This window comes from Dromaius novaehollandiae, chromosome 3 (assembly GCF_036370855.1).
Source record: "Dromaius novaehollandiae isolate bDroNov1 chromosome 3, bDroNov1.hap1, whole genome shotgun sequence".
NCBI lineage: Eukaryota > Metazoa > Chordata > Aves > Casuariiformes > Dromaiidae > Dromaius > Dromaius novaehollandiae.
This window is the reverse complement of record NC_088100.1, coordinates 21,422,962-21,445,162: the sequence shown is the minus strand read 5'-3', so window position 1 is coordinate 21,445,162 and position 22,201 is coordinate 21,422,962. Positions and strand designations below refer to the sequence as shown.

General features: G+C 34.0%; 1 protein-coding gene across 1 annotated transcript in view; it reads left to right on the top strand.

Moving 5' to 3' along the window:
- The window catches only part of SNTG2 (syntrophin gamma 2), a 174,858-nt gene that overhangs the window by 141,902 nt on the left and 10,755 nt on the right, over nucleotides 1-22,201 (top strand). Inside the window, exons 14-16 of the mRNA XM_064508091.1 lie at nucleotides 68-277; nucleotides 13,241-13,333; nucleotides 17,141-17,251. Of these exons, the coding sequence (XP_064364161.1) occupies nucleotides 68-277; nucleotides 13,241-13,333; nucleotides 17,141-17,251 (414 nt within the window). The remainder of the gene's footprint in view (nucleotides 1-67; nucleotides 278-13,240; nucleotides 13,334-17,140; nucleotides 17,252-22,201) is intronic.

Below are 22,201 nucleotides of genomic sequence, written 5' to 3'. Positions count from 1 at the left end.
AGACAATGTTGCCATAACTGCTTGTTTTTGCTAGATGAAGAGTCACATACTGAAACATGTCTTTCAGCTCTGGCTTGCTGATGATTGCTGGCTACAAGCAAACTTGTATTTAGGTATTCATCAGGACTATGATCTTGACGACCAGAGGCCATATTGTTTCAGTGTTATGGTTGGACATGGCAAGAGTCATTATTTCAATGTAGAGCTTGGCAGTGAGTTGGCAGTGTGGGAGAAATCTTTTCAAAGAGCAATTTTCTTGGAAGTTCAAAGAACAGGGGTAAGTAATGAATACTTTGAATCCTGGAGTCATTTCATCAGTAAAATATTCTGTAACAAATTTTAGCAAAGTTACTGCATATGTTTAATAATTGTTTCAGATTAATATGCACTGTGAGTAAAGATCTGAGTATACTTTAATACACCAAAGGCTTCTGAAAGCTTCATCATCACATAAATATTTATCTGTCTATGACTGTGTGATAACACTGTATGAGTATATTATGACAGTTTGAAAATTAGAAGTAGTAATGTATAAATTTACTTTGATTACAATAAACTGGAAATTGATACATTCTGCAACTGGAAAAAAATTTCTGTGGAGTTTCTTCAGGACACCTTTAACAGTGTCCTCCATAAAGCTTATTTTCTACTTGCATAATATAAATTTATTGTATTTTGCATAATGGTTCTATTTTCAAAGAACAAAGAAAGAAGTATTTTGCTCTTACATTGTTAATTGTAAATTAGGAATGACTTTATTAACATTGGAAGAATTTGAAAAATCATTGTAAAATCATTGTGAGAACAAATTTTGTCATATCACTCTATCACTCTTTACTGAATAGTAAAATTCTCTCAAGCTATTCTTTTCTCAGACCAGATAATACATTTCCCATTAGGTGATATGAAATTTAAGATGCAGATTCCCCATACAGTTATCTACAAGTGGGTGCCTATTAGCCTTGTGGTGTCTAAGCTCCCATGAGAGTTAGTGAATGGAACCCAGAGAATGATTGTGCTTATCCTAAAGCAGATATTTAATCCTAAAGGAGGTATTTTGTGGTATGAAGACAGGGCAGTTCTATTGATTTTGAGTTAAGTTGTAACTTACAGCATATTTATACTATATACCATTGCTATACATAAGGAAGTTATTGCTGAACATCTAGATCTGTACTCCCAACTGAACTGGATGAGTAGTACGTGAATGTATGGGTTAAGAGTATAAGCCTTCTCTATTTCAAAATCTATTTACACAGTTTAGCACAAATGCAAGCTTGAGCAGGTGTGTGCTAGTTTGCAGGGGCCTCCTAAAGATGTTTATGCTAGCCAAAGCACACTGGATCATGGTATTGCATTAGCACAGCTTGCAAGGAGTGGGAGTCCCAGCAAGACTGTTGAACCAGCTTTTCTAAGTTTATGTATATTTGGAATTCCCAGGAGATTTCTGCATGTTCACTTAGAAGAGTTTTAATAATCTCTTTGGACTGATAGGGTAACAAAAAAGATTTTGTAATGGCAATGTTGTTGTTCGTGCACTTCTGAGAAGGAATGCAGTCCTTCAGAAAAAATGTGATTCTTCCTGAAAAATTGCTAGGTTTCAGGGAGGGATTAGTAATGCATAAAGGATTTTCTCACGCAAACTCTTCAAGAAATAGTGATGAATCCATTTGACCAACCACGTAATTATCTTATCCATCATCCATATAAAAAACAGATAATATAGAATTAAAGTGTAAGAAGGGTGGGGATCAAAATATTTGGTAACTGATTTAAAAGACATTATTTTGTCTTATATGACATTGTGAAGTGTTTATTGTTAAATCTCAAAACCTGATGTTCTGTTACAGTCTAACAATCTCAAAATTAAGGGACAATTATTCACTTGTGCAATGATCTTTGTCATTTGAATTCAAGAATCTGCTAGCCCAGTATAGCACAAAAGATATTAATATTTCTTCTAGTCATGGTTCAGCCTATCTGAAGACTCCAGCTGAGGCATTAGATTAAAAATCTGGTTGCAATGCTTAAGTTGTTGTGTGTGTATTCCCATATCTTAGTTTTCTGTCAGTCAGTTTCATACATTCAAGTTTGCTATAAACCACTATGCCAGTAGGGTACAAAGTGTTGTGGTCACTCTCCAGCAGTGAAAAATCTTTCTGATTTCACTATTTCCTTTCTTACCTCAAAAAATAAATGCTGCTTTTCATGTCCATCTTTTCAGAAGGATATCAGGAGTAGCATGAATGAAGTCTGCAATTTAATGTTACTCAGAACATTTCTAGCCACATAAAGGGGACTGACATTTCAGCATCCAGAAAATTAAAGGTTGTCACCTGTAGGTTCATTTGTCCATAAGACTTCTTTCTTTTGAATAAGGACCATAATTGCAGTGGGAAGCTTTCAATTTTCATTTCAAAAATATTATGCTGATAAAACACTATTTTAATATTTAATTTTTTAGAAATTAAAATTCCTAAAAAAGAAACAAGAATAGTTAAAACAAATGCAATTAATCAATTCCTTTTCTGTTTTGTCAGCAGCGATGAATTACTTTTCAATGCTGGTGTGTCCTGCCAATCCCTGTTTTTCCTCTGTGATCATAAGCAATGTTCCACAGTTATGGAAGATCACAGAGCTGAAATTAACTTATCTCAAAGTATCCTGAGTTCGTTATCTTCTTATTCCAGACTTTAGCATTTCCCTCTATCCACTGAATGTTCTTCAGGATGACCAAGTCAAGTAATAATTTTAAAGAAATGTTTTATACAATATCCTTTCCTCAGCTTTGTTTCTCTTTCCTGTTTTGCTTGATGGACTATCTCTGATTGAGTATCTAGTCCTGGGTATTTTTGACATCTTCTCTTCTATTAGTCTTTCTAAATTTCCTCTTTAATATCTTGTCACAGATTTTACCAGTTCATCAGTTTAATTCATTTCTAACCCAAACATAATATTCAGGTCTGAGAAGATGAGATTATTTTCCATGAAATATTCATTGCTTAAATTCTTTCAGAATCCATTCTGTGTTTATGTTTTGTTTTTCACTTCTTGTTTTCCTAGTACATATCTATGGTTTTAAAATTTTCTGTGTAAAACATGTCCATATAATACTTTCTTTCCATCTATCCTTTGCAACTCAGACAATGATCTATACAATCTCCTCATTCCTACAACTGCTCACTGTTCTGAAGTATTATTTAATTTTGCATGTGTATTCTATTAAAAATGCCCTGAAAGAGGTCACTAGCACTGATCAATAATCATACAGAAGTGAATAGATTAGCTCCAACTGATTTCAGTAGCCTTTGCGTGAAACCAGTAGTTTCTAATAATTTCCCTTTAAATGCATTCATTTGACTATATTATATATAATAGCAACATAGTAGTGACTATATGCCTATGTACTACTTCCTGACCTTTCATTAGCAATAATTGTTTTATAATATGAGAAGTATTGCTTTTATTTTAAATCATGTACTTGCTTTTGTGATATTTTATTTATTGATATATTGATAGCTGTGAGAGGTCAAATAGAAAACTGCACAAAACTGCACTGACATTTTAAAAACCTGCATTTTCACCAAAATAAACAAACAGGTGAATAGCTCCAAAAATCTAAGTTGCTCCAGAAAGAAACAAAATTAACTTGTATATTTTGGATATTATTCTCAGTCCACTGGAGGTATCAACAAAACTCCCATTGTTTTCAAAATTAGGAGTTAGCTGAAGAGATTCCACTAGATAAAAATTCAGATAGCTTCTAAACTATTTTTGCAATGAATAGCAATGCAGTCTTGTATCCAGTTCTTCTGTGATCATGATCAATATTAGCCTACTCGTATATTTTAAACTTTTTTTTCTATTTTAATGTTTCTATTCAAAAATAAAATCTGTAAATATCAAAATCTGGGTGAGACTGCTAAATAATTACAGCATAATATTCCATTATAAATCCATCACAATATTGTTGGACTCAAGTAATATGTAATTAGAGGGGTATTGGAAAGCCAAGGCAGAGGCAGAGAATAGGTATCTCCCTACTCATGTTTGTATCACAGCTAACCTAGCTCTTCTGAGAACTCAGAAGACTTTGGGTGTCTAAGCAACTCTGCAGTCAAAACAAACACATTGATTGTTTCTAGGCATCTTTAGGAATTAAGTGGTGCTTGAGAAATAGGATTCTGAATCACCCTCTAAGTTTCATCAAGAAATGTTCCCCTACATAAATAAAATTTAGCAGAAATTAGGCAGTCGGAATAAGAAGTAATTGTCATTTCTATCTTATGAATTTATTAATTCTTCATGGTAAACTAAGAAGATGAATAAAACAGGGTTGATGAATGTGATGCTCATGAGTATTTAAAATGTGAAAATGTTCAATCAAGTTGTCAACATTATCTTAATTTTATGTTCTGTGATGACAACAAAAGCATATATGAAGCAAAATTATACAGAGGAATCCCTTTAATAATGGAAAGACAGTCATGTGCTAATTTTAGAACATACTGCATTTTAATTTCTGAAGCAAACAAATAAACAAACTGAATATCCTCTTTAAATTCAGGTGAGGTATTAAATAGCAATTAGATTAGGTTAGATTTATAGGGTCATTAAAAGATACTTATCAGTTTGTTACCAGAAGCACTCAGTTTAATTACACAATTAAGTTTTAGATTGTTTTAATTATGTATAGGAAGCTTATTACAATTCCAATTTAAATGGTCATCTTTGGAAACACCATTAAATTTTAATTAATTTTCATGTGAATGCAAAAAAAGTTCCCCAACCAAAAGTCAGATCTTTAGAGCTATACAGATTAATTGTATGTGTTTAACATTTGTAAAAATAATTAATAATTCAGCAGATGGGATACTGAGGAAGAATCAAGCAGTGCACCTATTAATGTTGTAAAGCAGACAAGAAATTTTATGCGTGTACAAAAATATTAAACAAAATCTTGCTTATATGTTCTGTAGTTTATGTCCTCGTATTTAAATCATGATTAATATAAAATGTTGATTTTCATGAAGGTACGCCAATATTTCTAAAAATCCTAGCATATTCTTAAAATTACAAATAAACTAAATCAAAAGGATACATCTAAATTGTTACATATATTATAAATATATTTATATTTATTTATAAATCTAAAGCTTTAGATAAAAACTATATGGTTAGAGTGTATTCTTGTTATTTGTCAGAGAATGTTACAGACTTGTATAAGTATAAAACCACTAAAGCTGTAAGGAAGTTGCTCAAATGGAATTTCAGATTTATAGAGAAATTTGATCTGAAAATTTTGTCATCTTGTTTTCTATTTTTAAAAGTTTATGGTTCTCTATTGTTCTCTCTCTGTGATTTCTTTATAAGAATCAGGTACAAAAGAAAACCCCAGTCCACGGAGCCTTGATGCAGAGCTGAATATTGTACTTGGGAATGTCTCTCATTGATACTTCTAATTAAATCCTTTCTCAACTGCAAAATCTGTAGTAGCGTCATTCCAGCTTTTATATATCACTTGAAAAGAAAAGCCTTGTATTATACAGTAAAGAACTTTTTCGAAAGCAAGTCAATGCCTTTGCTGGAGTAAGTCAGTAGAGTTCTACTGACATGAATGGTGCCAGCCTGATTACTCCGCATCTGCTTCAGATATGTGAAAATATACTTAGGACACTCTAGAGATAGGAAAATACTAAACAGTACACTGTTGTACCTTGGTTTTCCTTCTGGAAAAAAATGGTTGCTACAAATCCGTAAAACTGCTGTTCAGGCACAGAGGTGAGGAAGCAAAATCTTTTCCCAACGTAAACTTAAGCTTAAGAATGCCATTTGAATTTTCACTGTTAGAGGAAGACTCCCACTAAGCCACCTGGCCTTTGATTTTTCCTCCTACTTCCATTTCTCTCATTGCCTTCTACTAACAATTTAATCCATAGTCTGATTGTCTAGCAAAGGCGATAGCAAAGCGTTTTTTTGCTGTTGGCTTTACATTAGCCTAAGGTTCTCTTTACAGAGAGAATGCAATAGCCATGAGTAGGTAACCATATCTGCATGGTTGAGTAGTCTTGCCAAGTAGTTCAGTTCTAGCTGAGACTGTGACACAGTTTTCCTATAGAAAGAGAATTCCCTGTAGAGAAACATTTTGTTTCGGGCTTCAAGTCCATGCAGTCCTAGTCTCTCTGTCACAGTGGTTTAACACTGTGATCACAGTTAACACTGTCATCACATAATGATCACAGTTCTGTAATTTTTTAATTGTGATATGATGAATTTCTTAAAGGTATGACTATGTGAGTGGATATGCCACATTTTTTGAGTGAAAATACTGTATATTCATGCACAGCAAAAAAAATTATTTCACTGATACCTTTGCAAAGTTATCTGGAACAGGCATACACCTGATATCTGAAAATATCGTTCAGAATTTTTCACGTACCTGAAAACAAAAATATATGCATTTTTAATTCAATATTCTGGAATTTCAGAAAGTTTAAAAAGCACTTCTGTTCAGCACTGGTAGTTCTATATAAAAAATACTGTTGAAGAAAATGTTGTAGACTGTCTTCAGAATTAAGGGTTTTAATTTTGTATGCCTTCTAACACACTCTCTAGAGTGTACTAGATGTGGGCTAAGATACATTTCTCTGTACAATCATAACAACTGTATGCTCTTATCATCATTTTCACTTCCTCCTCAGAGTTTTTATATGCTAGAAGTAGAATTTCAGAAAGGCCTATCCTGTCCCATATTAAGGCCTTTAGCAAACTCTATGTATTGGTAAATACTTTGGAATTTATTCCAAAACCTCTGCTGTGTGGTGTAATAGCTGCCTAAAAAATGGAAAAAGAGAAAGACAAAGGCATTGACATGTCATATGCTATGTTCTTTTACTTGTGATTCTGTAAAGTCTGTCTCCTTAATGCAAAAATATGTGGTACAAACTGTCAGCAGTTTGTACCAATTTCTATTTTTTCTAACCCTCACTGTATTTTAAATTCTCTTGTGCTTTATTTTGCAACTAAAGCATATGAAAAGAACCCCTCATTTAGGTTCTTTTCTGTGTCAGGCCTTCAGGTTCCTCCGACAATTTCCACAAACTTCCTCCTATTTTTATAGTTTTCATAATTCCAGATGCAGAAAGACTAAAGAAAATATTAAATGTCTTAAGAAAATATTAAAATATAAGATGTTGCTAGGTCTTAGAACCCGGGTGATACAAATATCAGTGATGTTTTTACGATACCAAAATGTTACCAGTTCAAACTGGGAACACTGGAATTTTCTGTTAATATCATTGAATTGTTGACTGTTTCTAGAGAAAACTCTTATAATTAAATTCAATGATTATGTTAGTGTCCAATCTAATAGAGAATGATAAAGAAATCACTTCATACACGTATAGTCCCTTAAAATTCCACCGTCCCCCTCTCATGCATAAAAGTCAATTTTTTAAGTCTTTATGAGATCACAGACTGTTAAAAAGTCAAATATCTCTTAGTTCAGCCTATATAGTTAAGTTCTTATCTGAACATTAAGTAACAACAGGCAGGTCTTGAATAGTTCAAGAGAGCTTTGCCATTAGCAGATTTAATAGGTTTTGGTCATCGCTTAAGATTTGCATAAAACACATTAAAGCTACAGCTGTTCCTGTAGTAACTGCTGTTACTGATTTTTGTATATTTTTATTAGTAGGTAACTATAAACAAGCAAAACCACCAGAACAAGTAGTAATGGCTGTTTAATAACACATGAAGTAGGTACTGTTTTACTGAGCAAGTAAAATTTTGTTCTCATCAACTGTATTGTTTATTTTTGCATGTAATTGGGATGAATTGTCCCTGTGAAAGAATAAATTTTCTCAAAATTTATTAATTACTTTAATAAATTAATTCTAACTTAGTGTGAATGCGAACACTTCCTTGTTGTAAGCAAAGTAGAAGTTGTGTTAAGATTTTAGCAGTTAGCAAATCGGTGACAGATTAACTTCCACTCACAGACATAGCATATATTTTAACTTCAAATAACAAGTAATAAAGGTACACAATATGTGTATTATGTGCATTATGGTTCTTGACCAAATTCTTTGTTGTCTGGTTATTTTTTATTATTTATTTTTATAAAGTAAATATGCGTGGAACTGTATAACATGAGTATATTGAAAAATAGTAACTGTTTTCCCACATACATGTAATAAGTACAGTATATCTTAGCGCAAATATGTGTATACATATATAAAGTAGTTGATAGAGTAGGAAGGGGACTGTGTAGTTTACGCAATAAAGTATACCTATATTATCTACTTTCTAATGGCTTTTGGGGAAGTAAACATGCAAAGTAACATAGGTGCCAAATTTGTTTTTATTTAGAACAAAAGAGCTGTAATTTTTGCTATACTTTGTCTGATCAAAAACACTAAAATTCCTGTGCAACAGAATATAGCTGAGGCCAGAAAGAATGAATATGTTGCATATGAATGAATGGCATAAGAGGTAGCTGTAATTTCAAGCAGAAGTGAGTTTTTCTTCATGCAAGACAATAATTAACAAAACCGTAGCCAGGCTTCAGCTGAGTTTTTGAAATTGTAAGCTTGATGGGGCATTAGGGACAAGCTAAATAAAGTTAAGGAGGTCAGCTCCATTAGAACCAACCTGTGCTATTACCATTTTTCTCACTGCGTTTTTTATCCTTACATGAGCAACATCACTGAATTTCATTTGTTCATTAGAAATTCTATTTGCCAAACAGTTTCTTGGGATACGAAAATGGAAAACTGACAGAAAAAGCTCACGGTTGTGAGCTCTTTGATTCTTTAAAGATGGTGTAAAATAGTATTTCTTCACGATGAATCTTTGTTGATGACCTCAGTATGTAACCTCAAAACCATCAGAATTAGTAATTATAATTTTAAAGAGTTTTGTTCAAAATATGAAGAAATACAATCCTTGTCTGTTGGTTGGAAAACAATCCAAGAAAGTCAGAGGAACATTAAAAGATTGTATGTCTTGGAAAAAAACCCAGAGGTAGTACCTTTCACACCTATGACAGGACTTAGGCATATTTAGGCACGCAAGCCAAAGCATTTCAAGGCAAATATTCCAGTAGCCACAAAGTCTATTGGATGTCTAGATTTTTTCAGAAGTAGTTGGACCTCACTGTCCCTGAAGCATCCAAATATGTGTGTATTCAGCTTATGCAGGAAAGCTAAATCTCTCTTTTGAAATCAGAAGTCCTCTGATCAGAAGTCCCCTTTACATAGAAGGCAACTCAAAAAGAGGAGGGGACCTCTTCTTCCTTGCCCCTCCCTCCTGAACAGGCTGTGCTTATCCGTGACTGGGCTGCAACTGTGCATATTGCCCACTACATCTCTGTAATTCCAGTCATGCCAGAGTCCTTTGACTGCACATGAACTGATAATTCTTTTTTTCCCAAGCCTCATTCACTGTTGCACAGGCACTTGAGGTATACTGCTGAATGCCCTCCTTCCTAAATGGATGTGAAAGTCCCTCTGGTAGCCTTTTCTCACACATTCATTCTCCATTTTCAGTATTCCCTTACCCCTGGACTTAGGTACCCAACCCCCACGAACCAAATTTAAAGCGCTCCTCATTACATTAGCAGATCTGTTCACAAATACATTCTCTCCTTCTGAAGCAAAGAGGATCATACAAAAATGGTTTTGAAATGAATTGGCCTACTGTCAAGCATTTTTGAAAAAGCTTTCCTAATTGTTACTCAAAATCCTGCATCAGTCTCTGTTTAAGAGAATTGAAGCACCCTGTCCCTTGTCGCCTCCCTGATGTAAAAACTCATGGAACATGACCATGAAGAAAGCATTTCTGTTTTTTACCATTAGGAGGTACCTGACCCACATCTTCAGTGCTAGTTACCACCTGCAGATACCTGGAGGTGTGCACTTGTCATGGAAGATAGCAATTGACTCTCTGGTGATGTGGCTAGGAGAAAAAAAAAAAAAGAAATCTACCAAGTTCTCAAAGTATCAAAACATTAGTAAATTGTAGTATAATGCTTCGATGGATGAAGAGTTTCGTGGATGGGGGTGAAGACCCGCTATCTAGCTGATCTTGTTATAGGGCTGAAACCTCTCCTTCACCTCCTGCCTGTAGATACAGGACCTGCTTTCCCATCATTTAGCTTCCAAGACCCTTTCTTCTTCCTAACTCCTCCTGCAGTATGAAACTCTGAGGTCTGCCCAGCCATCTCTTCACTCTTCCCCAGGAGTCATAGTCCCCAGGTGTTCTTGTACAGACAACATCTCAGCTTTGTTTCAGTGATTTGCTGAAGCGAGGTAGGAATTTCATTGCACAGGAGGTCTGTGTATAAGAGATTCATTTTACAGAATTTATGGAAGTCAGAAACACAGTTCTCCCTCTATTTAGCCAGTGATATTGTTGTCTTAATGATATTTTCATGAGTTAAAGGCATAAGTATTGAGATAGTGGTACCTGAATGAATACAGAGATAAGATGTTTGTAATCATCTTTTATTACAAATAATAGTTCTACAGATCATTTCACTATCAAAGGACTTTGAAAACATTAAATGATTGATCTGGGAAATATACGCTACTTGTATGATTTGATGCAGTTTAGGCATAACCCCTTCCTTTTAACAGCTAAATTCTTAGTCCTTTGGCTAAAGAATCTCATCATGAGTGCATTCTGAGTCTACATCCCTGCTACTTTTCAGAGCCACTAAGATTAAATATTTGCTCTCGTCTGCAGCAGTGTCAAATGTTGTCACTGTACCACACTTGCAATTCTTTTGAATTTTCATATCTATATGATCTGTGTAAATGCATTTAGTAAATTAATGTGGATATTAGACTATTGCTGTATGTCAGGAAAATATTTTAATGCGTATCTTAAGGTTGAGACTTTGCAGATCCTCATCCTCCTGTACTTACTCAGGTTTTTGTGACAAGCCAGCATTAAATTTAAGCCCAGAAAATCTCATTTCCAAACAGCAAGGAAGATATATATTTCTTTTAATAATCCATTCCGTTCCTCTCTGTTGCTTAAACTGTGAGTTCTCAAGTTGGACGCCTCAGAGAGGCAGCTAATATGCAGTACTGTCTGCATTTTTTTCTCCAAAATTGCATTAAAAGACATCCAAACCCAGCTTGCTAATATTAAGCTTCCATGCAGACAATTGCTGTAGACACCCAAGGGTGATCCCATAATCACAAATGTAAAGGAAGCTTATTGCCAAAGTCAAGAATGGAAAGGGACAGTGATCTGTGCTAGTGTGAACGAGTGGGGATGGGAGGCTATCTTATGGAGGCATTTGAGAGATTGAGTCACTGAGCATGTGCCATAAGCAAATTTAATAACAGTTGTTATCTCTACTTTATATGGCAAAACCCGAACTATATTTGTTGTTAAAAATGCTATGAGTCTTTTGTACGCATAAATCTTGATTACATCTATTTGCAATATTTATCTTGTTGAAAATGCAACATATTCTGTTTGTCTTTAGTATCTATCTGCAAATAATTTCCAAACCATTTACATTATTTGCAAATATTGAATATTCATAAAATACTCCAGGCTTAATTATTAGTGAATAGTTCATTTTAGTATTCAACTTTTGTAGCTGTGTAATTAGATGCTTACTCATTGGGGGATCTAATTTAATATGAGTTTTTAAAATTGCTTTGCTGAGTCAGAGCTCAGTTAGTATAACCTTTTTAATTGGAAAATAATGGAGAATAAGTTATGACTGGTGCTTAGTGCCACATTTTAATTAGTGTATAAAATGTGGGGATATTTAAATACTGCTCTAATTGACTATCAATCACCGAAATATTTTAAAATGACAAAAATACGATCTTTGAACACCAGTGAGGAAAATATTTTATTCAGAAATATTTTACAACTCTGTCATTGTCTGATTGATTATAATACTAGTATATGAATAAATGAATTTCATTCCAAGGTCTTTCAATAACCTATATAAAATGTTATATGTGTAACTCAGAAACATTGTTTTGATAAAACTCTAAATTTTTTTGAATAGTAAAATCTTTCAGAGATACTAAATACTAAAGTTTTATATTGTACTAAAAATATCTTTAAAAAGTGATTAAGTGGAAAACTTTCAATAACTTAAGCAAGCTTATTAAAGCTTTCATTCTCCTCCTGGCCATTCTTGTGTTAAAACTATTTTTAGGCACTTAAACACTTTTTAGGCAGCATCTTGGTACGAAAATTCTAATTAACAAGTGTCTAAAGGTAAGATAACAGTGTGATGCTCTCCTGGGAGAAAAAAAAAAAAAGAAAAAAGCTTTCATAAAACATGAGGGTATATTAAGCATTTTAAAAATGGGCTGTAAACTTCAGCGAGGAAAGGCTGAGGGCAAGATCTTTTCCCTACTCATATGGAGGTCTGTGGGATTTTTGCCATTGACTTAAGTGTCATCAAGCCATTTCATATTGGTAGCTGAAATTTTCTCTTTTATTTTCAGAATGCAACATATATTCAAGTTGGCTAGTCTTAAATATGCATGTAAAGGAGAATTTTCTTTGAGTTTTTTTTGTAAAGCTTTTTCTGAAGTTTAAATAGAACTTTCTTTTTTTCAGCCTAAAAAGGGGTCAAAGAATTGGCATATATATAGTACTGTCTAGCAAGTAACAATACTGGTTAATTAGTGCTAGTTAGCTCTAATTATTAAATTATTATATTAGCTGGCATTAATTAACAGTAGTGCAGTGGCATGTCACCCAAGTTCTTGCATGAAAATGTTGCAAAAAGACTATCTTCAAAGTCTAAATCAGAAATAGGGTGAAGTAATAATTCTTTCATAATTAGATTGTAATCACCAGATATTTAGGCAATGTTACTTGCACATTTATTGGAAATGATGTGCTAAACCATTAGTAGGTCAGGTATAAGCAGTTTTCCAAAAGCTTTGAAATGGTCAGATTTGGCATTGCTAGTTCTATGTTGCATTTTATAAAGGATAATTTCCAAGAATGTTATTTTTTTCGAGAAATAGGGACTCTTTATATGAAAAAGTTCTCCAGTTAATCTCTGGCTAACAGATCTGGTACTACATTACTGTCAAAGCTTTTATTAACTTAAAGTGCAATAATATAAAGCAATAGTAGTGTTGCCAGCTGAGTGTCTTCTCATGCTCAAAAAAGTGTATACAACATTATTTTTATATGATAAATGAAACTGATGGCTGTTCTCTCAAAATTCATGCTTTTTTTCCAGTCTAAAACATATGTGTGCAGTTGGCAAGGGGATACCCTGTGCTTCACAGTTGACTTTGCTCTTGGATTTACCTGTTTTGACAGTAAAACAAAGGTAAGAGGAAAAGGAGCAGAAGACATAACTCTACTTGACTGATAATTCTGGGAATAATAAAAAAATATATTTTTTTATGTGTAGTATTTCTTCCCCTAAAATACTGCAATTTTTATTTATATGGCACCACTGAAATGCAGCCCGTTTGAGACTAGAAAGGAATAATTTCTTTGTACTGTAGCATGTGAAGAGATATTTTGGAGGAGGATATAAAACAGCTCATTTCCTTCTCAAGTAATAAAAGGAAAGAAAGTTAATATTTAGCATAGAACTTGATTTCTTAGTATCTGAAATCCTTTAGGATTTTATGAAGATTACTAATCATGAAGAAAATTAGTGTCACTTGATTCAGTTTGTTTTGAAGTCACAGATATAAGACAAGATTAATTATTCTTCCATCATAAGAAAGTTAAGCTATGTCTATACTAAACAGAGCTACAGCCAATGTGCTTCAGTCATAATGCAGATGATTACATTCTCTTGTTCTGCAAAACAGATTGGCTGCATCTAAAAGGCCTGTTGTGGATGGTTCATGACATATACCAATTTCCAAACAATATCTACAATTCTACTATATTAAATATAATTTTAGGTGATATTTTAAGCTATTTTAAATGAATTTCTAAATTTATTTGTAAGTGAAATTAAATTTACATATAATAAATATTTCTACCTTAATAGAGCTATACAGCAGAAGGTCTGTCCCTCAAAATATCATCTTTTACTCAAAAATGAAAGCTTTCTTTTCTTTCAAATGTCTATGAAAGAAATTGAGTAAGTCATTCTACATAAAGAGGAAATAAACTCCATTTTAAAATATTGACAAAGAATCTAGTGGGGTTTTTTTGTCATCCAAAATGCATGTTTCTTGAAATCTTTGGGAAGCAAAATAATGACCGAGACTATTGGCATTTGAAAACTTAGACTTTACATTGCATGTGCTATCCCATTAAGTAGGGTAAAATCCCAAGAAACACCTTTGCATACTTTTCCCTGCCTTAAGGTGATACTGCATGCTCAAATTGTGCTCTGCATATCACATTTTATTTTCTATACCTAAAGCTACGTGCAATCTCATTGGTTTAAACTATATAGAATGTTTCTTTTAAATGTGTAGGTTGATCAGGTGTACTCCTACTTTTAGGATTATAAACTTGTCTATTGACATTCATTTTCAAAATATCAGAAAATAAGCCAGAATTAAAATCCTTTTCCTGCTGTGTTCAATAGAACCAAGATTTTAGCTACAGGAGGAGTAGGACTTTGACTCAAAGTGCTACCTTCACTGTCAGTGATCAGGAGGATTTAGATCAATCCTTGTTGCTTACCTAAAGGAAAAACACAGAATAAAGTTAGATAGATTAAAATGTAAAAATTTTGAAGACCTATATACATTTGTTTTGTATTTGTGTGAGAGATGAAGATGGCCTGTGCATCCTCAAGCCTCTGAGTGAGGCAGTAACAGGCAACTTGTGCAATTCATTCTTACTGCCTGTAATTGTCAGCTGGAGTTGACTGTTCCAGGGTCGTCACAGTTTTGACTCATGCAGCTTTTACCATTTGGGGCCTATCACAGAGCTACCCTTGTCAACTGCAGCTGTTTTGTATGTGATCATACAGGCTTTCTTGTACCTGGCTGGCTTAATTGGTTCACCTTCCCTATTCTGTGCCTCTAGCAGCTCACCTAAAATAAAGGGATCCCAAAGTGTGCATTTTCTTCTGCCTTCCAGAGCCATCTGCTTCTTCTGTTTTTCACAAAGTGTCAACTGTTGGGAGAGATGATCACTCCAGCAATGCACATTATTGCTAAATTGTTCCTAGGTCCTTGTTTCCTCTCCATCTGTAGCAGTTACACTATATAGAACATTCATCTGTTCTGTTTAGATCCAAACCCATTTAAGCTTTGACCTTTCAGGTGGTCTAATTAGGCCCTCTGGACCCAGTTAAACTCTATTCATGAATGTAAAGTTTAATCACAATGCCGTAGCATAGTTGATTTTTTTCATCTTTTAAATTAGGAAATCTAAGAAGCCACCTGAGTTTGTGTCTGCTGGGAACCAGGAGATGGAGTCAAGCTTTTTTTGCCTCCTGTAAGACTTTTTATTTTTTATAGGGCATTACAAAGTATTAGTAGGGTTGTAAAAACCATAATAGAATAATTTAAATTTGTTAGATTTTCCTCACGCTAAATATATATTGTCATGTTTATCAGTTGACATTTGTTCAAGTGGTGCAATATCCACTACAAAGAAAAAATTATTGGCCAATGAGACAAACTCTGTAATATCCCAACATTTGTTACCTTTCTCATTTTAATCATCTCTCAGTCAGATATTCTTGTTTTCTACATTGCTGTAGCACTTGGAATGGTGGGATTTTAATCACAATTAGCATATGTGACATTAAGAGTGAATATTTAATCATTATCATTAGCATAAAGGCATATAATGTAATAGCAACAATGTGAAGAAATAACTTCCCAAACTTAATTTGAGGGAAGCAGGGCTCCTGCTGTCTTCCAGGCTAACCATGTTCTGAATTAGGAATAAGCCAGCACAGTCTTTCTTGAATTTACCAACTATATGTGGTAGTAGTCTCATTTGCAGAGAGTAGTTCAAAACTCCCCAGAGTATCAACCTTATCAGATAATAGAAATAGTCTCAACTCACTTAGAGAGGACTGGTGTTCCTTCTTTCTGTAATTGCATGTGACTCACAGACCAGCTATTCTACCCCAAATCCAATCAGTGTTACCTACAGAATATTGGACAAATTCACAGGGAGAAAGTCTGCTACTTCCAAGTGTAAGTATGGAGCCGGTGTACATAAGGAGAATATTTTGCAGTGAGGCAAAGTGAAAGATGGAACACATCAAAATTTCTTCTGCCTGTTTTATGTGTTCTTTTGAAAAAGCTTTCAAAGCATTTAAGTCATGTTTCCTCAGCAGTGACCAGGGACTGATTCACATGTCAACATGTACATCAATTTTCATTAACATTACGGGACATTAAGGAAACATCAGCAGGTAATCTGGATGCAAGTTGTTAGTTTGTTCTTTAGACTTATTATACCTTTAAAGGTGATGAACAGAAAACATTCAGATAAAAACAGAAAATGGAAGTGGTTTCAAAAATAATTTCCCAGGGTTAGTTTTTTAAAAACACCCTCATAACTATTAAAATATCCTGTTGATTTGCCTACTAGTAAGACCACATATGTAAACCCATACGAGAGCTAGCTTTGATCATAACCTAGAATTCTTATATATTTGCAAATGACTGTATAACACACAATGTATTTTTTGTAGTTTGCAAGACCACATTAAAAAATAACAATTTTGCATTTCTATAGCACATTTCAAACCACTTTACACACATCAGTGAATGCAACTTTGCAACATCTGTATAAGGTATTATTACCTATGCTATGCAGATGAGCTAGCTGAAATATGAGAGATTAAGATACTGTATTGAATTGTGTTCATACTGAAACTGATACAAATATCCTCCTGGTTCATTCTAGAATTAAGCTTTTGCCATGGATGTTGATACTATTTCAGATACACAAGTGAAACATTTACATATATTGAGAATTTCTAGATAATTAATCAGTGAATATTATACAGTATCTTTTGCTCTCACATTATGATACAGAACCGTTAACTTTATTTGTTCTGCAACTAGCCTGCTATCATGCACTATATTTGTTGTCTTAAAGCTTTATCTTAATATGTCAACATCTATCAGTTATCTGTAGTTCTAGGTGAGAGTGTGTAACAGAGTCCTTAATCAAATTTCCTTCTCTTTAGAATGTGCTGTGGAGGTTTAAATTCTCTCAGCTGAAAGGATCTTCAGATGATGGGAAAACAAGAGTAAAGCTGCTTTTTCAGAATCTAGACACCAAACAAATTGAGACAAAGGTAGGCGGCATATTCTTTCTCAGTTTGGTAACAAATGAAATGGAATTACTATCAAGACATTAAAATTTCCATTTCCTGCTGCACACACACACGGCGAACTGCAAATCATAGATTATCTTTTTTTTCTATTCTCTAGAAACTCCACAACAAAATGGAAGTGGTGTAGTGTCTATAGATTTGTTGCACTATTTAGACAAGTCTGTTGCTGCATTGTGTTATGATAAATGGTGTTTTATTTCAGAAAGATCATTTCTGTAAAGTTATGTAGTCAACCTGTAAAAGATATAATATCTAAAAACTGATTTTAAAAAGGATAATGGAAAAAAGAACTATTTAAATACAAAATATATTTTAAAGCTGCTATGTAATAGACAAATTTCTAAGCACATAGATAGATGTTAAAGATTTACTGATAAAATAAAATAAGGTATACATTTATTACCTTTAAAAAGAAATAATTTTCCAAAAGGCCAAGAATGTTCTGAAGTCTATTGGCTCTACTGTGAGTTAAGAGGGCTCAGTGCTGTGCAGGAGCTGGCATTAAGCAGTGGTGACATACAGGCACTACTATATGTGAGGTATTTCTAGTGTCTGTTTTCTTCCCTCTAGAAAACATCAGAGAAAGTTATGAAACTTAGAATTCAAATTCCCAACTGAATTTCAGCAGTTTCTAATTCAGGATTCCAATTTGAATCATTATCTGTAGGTGTAGCTTAACACCTGCATCTGGGCTCGAATTCTGCCCTGTGATCCCCAGTTTGATGCTGTTGTATGCATCGTCTAGGGGATGGGATAAAACTTAGATAAATGGAGTATCAAGGCTCAGATCACTAATGAACAAAGAAGCTTGGGGAAGGATTCAAGAAAATATGAGGAAAAGGGAAATGTGCAGTCACACAATTTTGAAAGGAATGAGAAGAATGTGATATGGTAGAGAAGAGGAAGCTGAGTGAGGTTCAGCTGGGATCTAGTGGAACAAAAGTCAGTGAAAACAAGCAAGCAAAAAATCTTAAGAGCTATGCATTTTTCCGAATATTCTTTCATAGGGTTTCATAGAGTCACTTGCCACTTGCAAGCTGATAATTTGCTCTAGTGACCACACACAAAGACAGAACTGATATTACCTGTCTTTTCCAATATATAAAAAAAGTTGTAAGAAAATCTCTGACCTTTCTTGTTTATCATAGAGATATAACAAATGCAATGTGTCTTCCTTTGTATATCTATATTAGTAAACTATTCCAGAATGTACTGATTATGTGACTGTGTTTTCCATCAGTTATGTATAGATAATTATTGTAAAGTTTGTCTGAACTCTTTTTCCAGAGGAAAACGGCTTTTTTGGTTTTAAAGGTTAGTGTTTTGTGGTGTCTCCCTGTCATAAAAGTTTTCAGTATTTCATCAGTGAACTTAACCTAAGTTATTATTTGTCTCTGCTGCAAAATATAATTTCTACTATAAAATACAGAGTACTATAATAACTTGACCGTAGGAGCAGATCATTTCCATGTCGTCCTCACAGTACTCCTTGGACATAAAAAAAAGAACTGCTATCATCATGTTATACATGACCATTTGTTGCACAGAGTTCAAGTAACTTGGTCAAGGTCAGACAGTAAGATTATACTAGTGTAAAAATGTGAATTTGAATCCCTGAATCCGTGTCCTGAATGGTTAGATTACCCATTGCTGATAATTGGCTATGGCCCACTTCTATTGCTTTAATACTGAATCATTCCTTTTACTCTTGTGGTAAGCAGTAAGATTATTTTTTAAAACCCTGCATTTTCCATTCATTGTGATTATGTTTTTAATTGTTTCTCCTTAAGTTTTACTTTCTAGTTAGAAAAATTGTAAGGTTTTTTTTATGAAAATTCAATTATCTTATTATTTGTAAAATAAAGATAAAAATGAGCTCTAATAGTAATAATTTTTCAGCAATTTTTGTCTAGAAGTGCTGATTTATCAAAACATTGAATGGGATTCTTTTGCATACCTCTAATGAAAACACATCTGTAATTCACAAAGTTTTGTGTGAAAACACAAAGTTTTTGTGAATGTTTGTATGGTACCTTGAAATTATCAGAAGGAAGATGATACATGGTTATGAAGTATGTGGATTCATATAGACCGGTAACTAGATGTATACCTAAATGTACATGTCATTGTAAATATTCGAAGAACACAGGGAAAGCTCATTAAAGGGCAGAGGGATACTATGTAGGTGAGTATTTATCAAGATTTCAGTGACTGTCCCTTTCACCACTGGCTCTGCACAGTGCCGTGTACCCATTAGGGTACATTAAATGGGACTGGGGATAAAGCTTTGCAGCTTCCCCACTCTGGCTTTGGTATATGTCTATCACAGCTGTAAATGGTATTATTTCTTAGACTTCAGAGTTAGAGTAGTCAGGAAATAAACAGCAATGATACCCACAGTGTTGTACAATATCTACTTCAGCTTATCATACTGAAAGAAAGATTTCATAGAGGGAGGTGGTGCTGTGCAGCCAATAATGAGAAACAGGAAATGTCATCAAATATCAGAAGTTTCATTTCTCCTGAGTAAATGAGTCACTGCAGGTGAAATAAGGCTTAATACCTTAGCCTGTTCACTTGGTAGTAAACAGGAGAGTTAATCTGCAAAAGAATTTACCTGATTAAGTCTAATTTTATATGCTTATGAATACTTGGGGGGGAAAATCACATTTGGGAATTCTATTTCTGTGTCTTGGTGACTAGCTGCAGGTGTTTTTCTCCTGTAAATTTTGAGCAAAGCACTTCTTACTGTACACTTCTATTTTAGATGAAGAAAAAACATTTTTTTCTTTTAAAATAAGTGTTTTTCTGCTCAAAGGAACTAATAAAGCCTAGATTCCTAACATTTTTGTCTCCTTCAGGTCCTTCATATTCCCTACAGTTTCCCAGTCCAGTATTTCCCCAAACTTACTGTACCTTTACCTATACTTCCAGTAATGTCTCCACCCCAAATCCTTGCAGTCCCCCAAAAGTTAGTGCAGTGCATCCATCCTGTTCCCAAGTCACAGCATATTTTTGTCCACGCTGATAGTGGGAAAACAGAAAGCACTTTTTTTAGCCGGGTTGGAGGTATGTATGTATTAACCAGTTAGATAACCCTTGTTTGATGGGTGGCCAGGGGACAGCTGCCCCCAGCTGCTGATCAGGACAGGAAAGGATGATGCTCTCCCTTTGCCTCTGCATGCAGTGGTGACAAGACCTCCCAAAGATAGTCAGCAACTTCCGCAAGTTCAGTTTCTTCAGGGTGTCCACCCCTTGAAGGTGCAGACAAATGAAGCAAAAATGGCATGCATGTACACATATGTGATTGCATCACTTCATTCCTGTAGGAAATCAGACTTATTTTTTTGAAAAAAAAGACTGAAAAAATTCTGTGTTTGCAACTTAGCACATAAATAGATCTTTATGAAGTAGTACTTATGTGGTTGTTTTGAAAGGGGGAAGACAGTGGTTAGTTATGAAGTATTTTGGGACCATAATGTTAGTGTGGAGTTTGTAAGGATTATGGGGGACTGTTTTCCTTGAATAAAGAGATTGAATTCTTTGAGCTGGAGCTGCCTATTCATGTCTTTTTGGTGGGCTTATAAACACAAGCCAGAACATGGAGGATAGGTGGTTAAAATATTTTTAATGTTAGTTTTGTCAGTATTTAGAAGCTGGTAGAAGTCATGTTTGAGAAGTCCAGATTGATGGGTAAGATTCCAGAAAATGGGAGAGATTGTTGGGAAGAGATTAGATCAAAATTGCCCCCTTTCCATTTTTTAATAGGATAACTGCTCTGGAGAGAAGCAATAGTTGTGATCTGTCTTGGCTTAGGCATAGTCCCACATAACATTCTCATAAATAATGTTGGTAAATACTGCCTGAATTAAGTTAGTATAAGATACACAAACAGTGATTGAAAGAGAAAATCTAAAAGTAGTTTCAATCAGTTGCTTGCAAAATGAAAGAATATGACATGCCCAGATTTCCCTGCTCCAGCTTCATATGTCTTTAATTTCTACATGGTTGAAGTCTGAAGCTGGAGCATGCTCACTGAAAATTATATCTTGGGCAACTGTATTTCCCAATTAACAAATGTGGGCAAATTTCACAGGAATAATAAAAAATGACCTCCTGATGCAAATCTCTCTGAGAAACCTGATGATGTTAGTGTTTTTCAGAGCAAATGTCATGAGAGCTTTTTAATGCAGGCAAAATAGTAGATTTTCCCCACACATCATCTCAGGAATGATTAAACTATTTTGGCTGAAATTTTATTTACAGAAGTAATCTTTGGCAGAAAGCTGATATGGTAAATATCAATCAAAACGTTAAAAATTTGGCAAGATTGTACATAGCTTATGTACCCGAATGCAGGATCCCATACCGAAAAGTGACAGGTAATCTTAATAATAGTAGGTATTCTTAGCCTACATAACATGTATACTGAGTTTTCAAGGTTTATGGGTTTTTTTTCTTCTTTTTAACCAAGATTAATACTTCTGCGATTATATTGATAATTTATCTGCCCCAGTTAAGGAGTAATTACCTGGAATGTAAAATTCTTTTTAATTGAGCCATATGAGCATTTTCCTTTTCTTCCTGGTTTTTTAATCCTTTTCTTTTTTATTCTGTGGAAAAGATGGTTATATTTTTGCAGTTCATTCACACTGAAAAGGGAAAGAGAGCTTATTTCTCTTTCTTCACTAAATTTCCTCTTTTACTAACTTGGTCTCAAATATTTCATCAAGGAAAGAACCAAGAAAAGAGACTTCGATTTTTTTATTCTTCTATATATCTTCCTACTATTTTGAAACAAAACAATATGGATAACCTTATAAAAAGAATTTTCAGCATCAGTGATTTGACGTTTTTGCAAATGATGTACTTTTTAGATATGAAAAATACTATTTTCAAAAAGTTGTCACT